The sequence below is a fragment of the Euprymna scolopes genome, chromosome 10 (genome assembly GCF_053919585.1).
Source record: "Euprymna scolopes isolate OS-2025 chromosome 10, ASM5391958v1, whole genome shotgun sequence".
In the NCBI taxonomy this organism is placed as follows: domain Eukaryota; kingdom Metazoa; phylum Mollusca; class Cephalopoda; order Sepiida; family Sepiolidae; genus Euprymna; species Euprymna scolopes.
In genome coordinates this window covers 79,480,071-79,481,670 of record NC_136491.1, presented here as the reverse complement: position 1 = coordinate 79,481,670, position 1,600 = coordinate 79,480,071, and the positions used below count along the sequence as shown (strand labels likewise).

The following is a 1,600-nucleotide window of genomic DNA, read 5'->3' as shown; positions in this document are numbered from 1 at the left end:
CCTGTTTCTTTATATTGAACATGTAAATATATATATATATATATATATATATATATATATATATATATATATATATATATACCTTTTAAAATAACTTTTTTTGCCAGAAAATTTTCCACTGCACTACGATGAGGTTCAACGGTAAATTAGTTGGCTTTCGTTTTTCATCTAAACCTGAAAACTTCTTTGGCAAATCGTATTTTTCTGCCGAACACATTGGGACTCAAACTTATGACATAATGTACCGGATCGGTATGTTTATATGCGGTTTCGTCTTGCTGTATTGTACATTTCTTGTGGACATTTTTGAAGAAACATTATTTGTGGGGAAAATAGAAACACACATACACATGACTTACCTGTGAAGCGCCCACGTTTATGCCTGGAATGCGCGTTAGACAGGAAAAAAAGCAAGATGGCGTCTGTGATATTTAACAGAAACGCTCGTGTAATCTCGCGAGATTCACGTGGATAAATTTAATATAAAGCAGGTCGATTGAAGGTGTGGGAGAGCTTTGGCTGTGCAGACGCTTAACAGATGACGTTACAAGACAGACGGTTACTCTGTGTATTGGGACGAGTGAAGGAGGTTCCAGTTCTACAAGCTATTTTCGACATATTTGACGGCAGCAGCGCTGAGCAGTAAGTATAGGAATTGGTGGAAAAGGCAGAATTGAGATGCCAGCTTAGTTATGTGAGGCGCCTGGTATGACTAGTCCCAATGCGCCTTGCTGTGGGCGCATACGCTGTATACCAGCAGCTAACGTATGAAAAGAAGGCAGATTTCACTGGATAAAACCCACCCTCTATACAGCGTTTGCATTAGATCCGGTTGCTTCATACAAGGGGTTTATAGCACGCAAGTTACATTCCGGAGTGAAGGTTGATGTTTATCTGGCAGAACTGAATAAGCTTGTGGTCCTGTCGGAGGAATGTCAGAGAAAGGCCTGATGTGCGCATTTACTGCAGGATTGCCCGCTGGTGTAGAAGAGCTGCTCCGAGCCTTATCCCACATAGACGACATGGACATCTCAGAAGTATTAGCGCGGGCGCTAGTGATACTAAAAAGGAGTCCAGAGTCTATAGGGCCTTGGCACAGTTACAAGCTGCTACAAGTGTGGTGGGCCCAACCATTTGCCCGTGATTGTCTCACATCGCGCTCACTTACTCGAAGGCTTAGCGGGCTTCAGTGCTATAAGTGTAAAAACCGGGGATACCTGGCCCGTGTCTGTCCGGGAAACGGGCAAGGGGATGGAGCTACAGCGCCAGTATTCTTCCCAGATAGTCACTGGACAAAGCACTTCCCGCAGTGACTGTGTAGGTTAACGGACGTGAATGCATCGCCCTTGTAGACACTGGATGTACCACTACTCTGGTGCGCAAGGCATGTTACGAAACTTGGTACAAGGAGAAAATTCGGGTGCTAACCATGAGTGGCAGGCCGCATCGGAGACGGGCCTGCGCTAGTCGTGCAAGCCCTGTTGGTGGACGGGGAGCTGGTTGGATATGACTTACTTCTAGGGATGGATTTGATTACACAACTGGGTGGAATAACTGTGGAGCGCACCGGCAAGATAGCGTTCTCCTGACTTGAGAAACG

General features: G+C 45.2%; 1 protein-coding gene across 1 annotated transcript; it reads left to right on the top strand.

Moving 5' to 3' along the window:
* The first annotated feature begins 932 nt into the window (after window positions 1–932).
* On the top strand, window positions 933–1,313 carry LOC145286500 (uncharacterized). The gene has a single exon (XM_080135401.1). The coding sequence runs from the start codon at window positions 933–935 to the stop codon at window positions 1,311–1,313; it is 381 nt and encodes a 126-aa protein (XP_079991527.1).
* The last annotated feature ends 287 nt before the right edge of the window (window positions 1,314–1,600 follow it).

Excerpts from the sequence above, each read along its gene's own strand:
- LOC145286500 (XM_080135401.1), top strand. The coding sequence starts at position 933 with ATGTCAGAGAAAGGCCTGATGTGCGCATTTACTGCAGGATTGCCCGCT.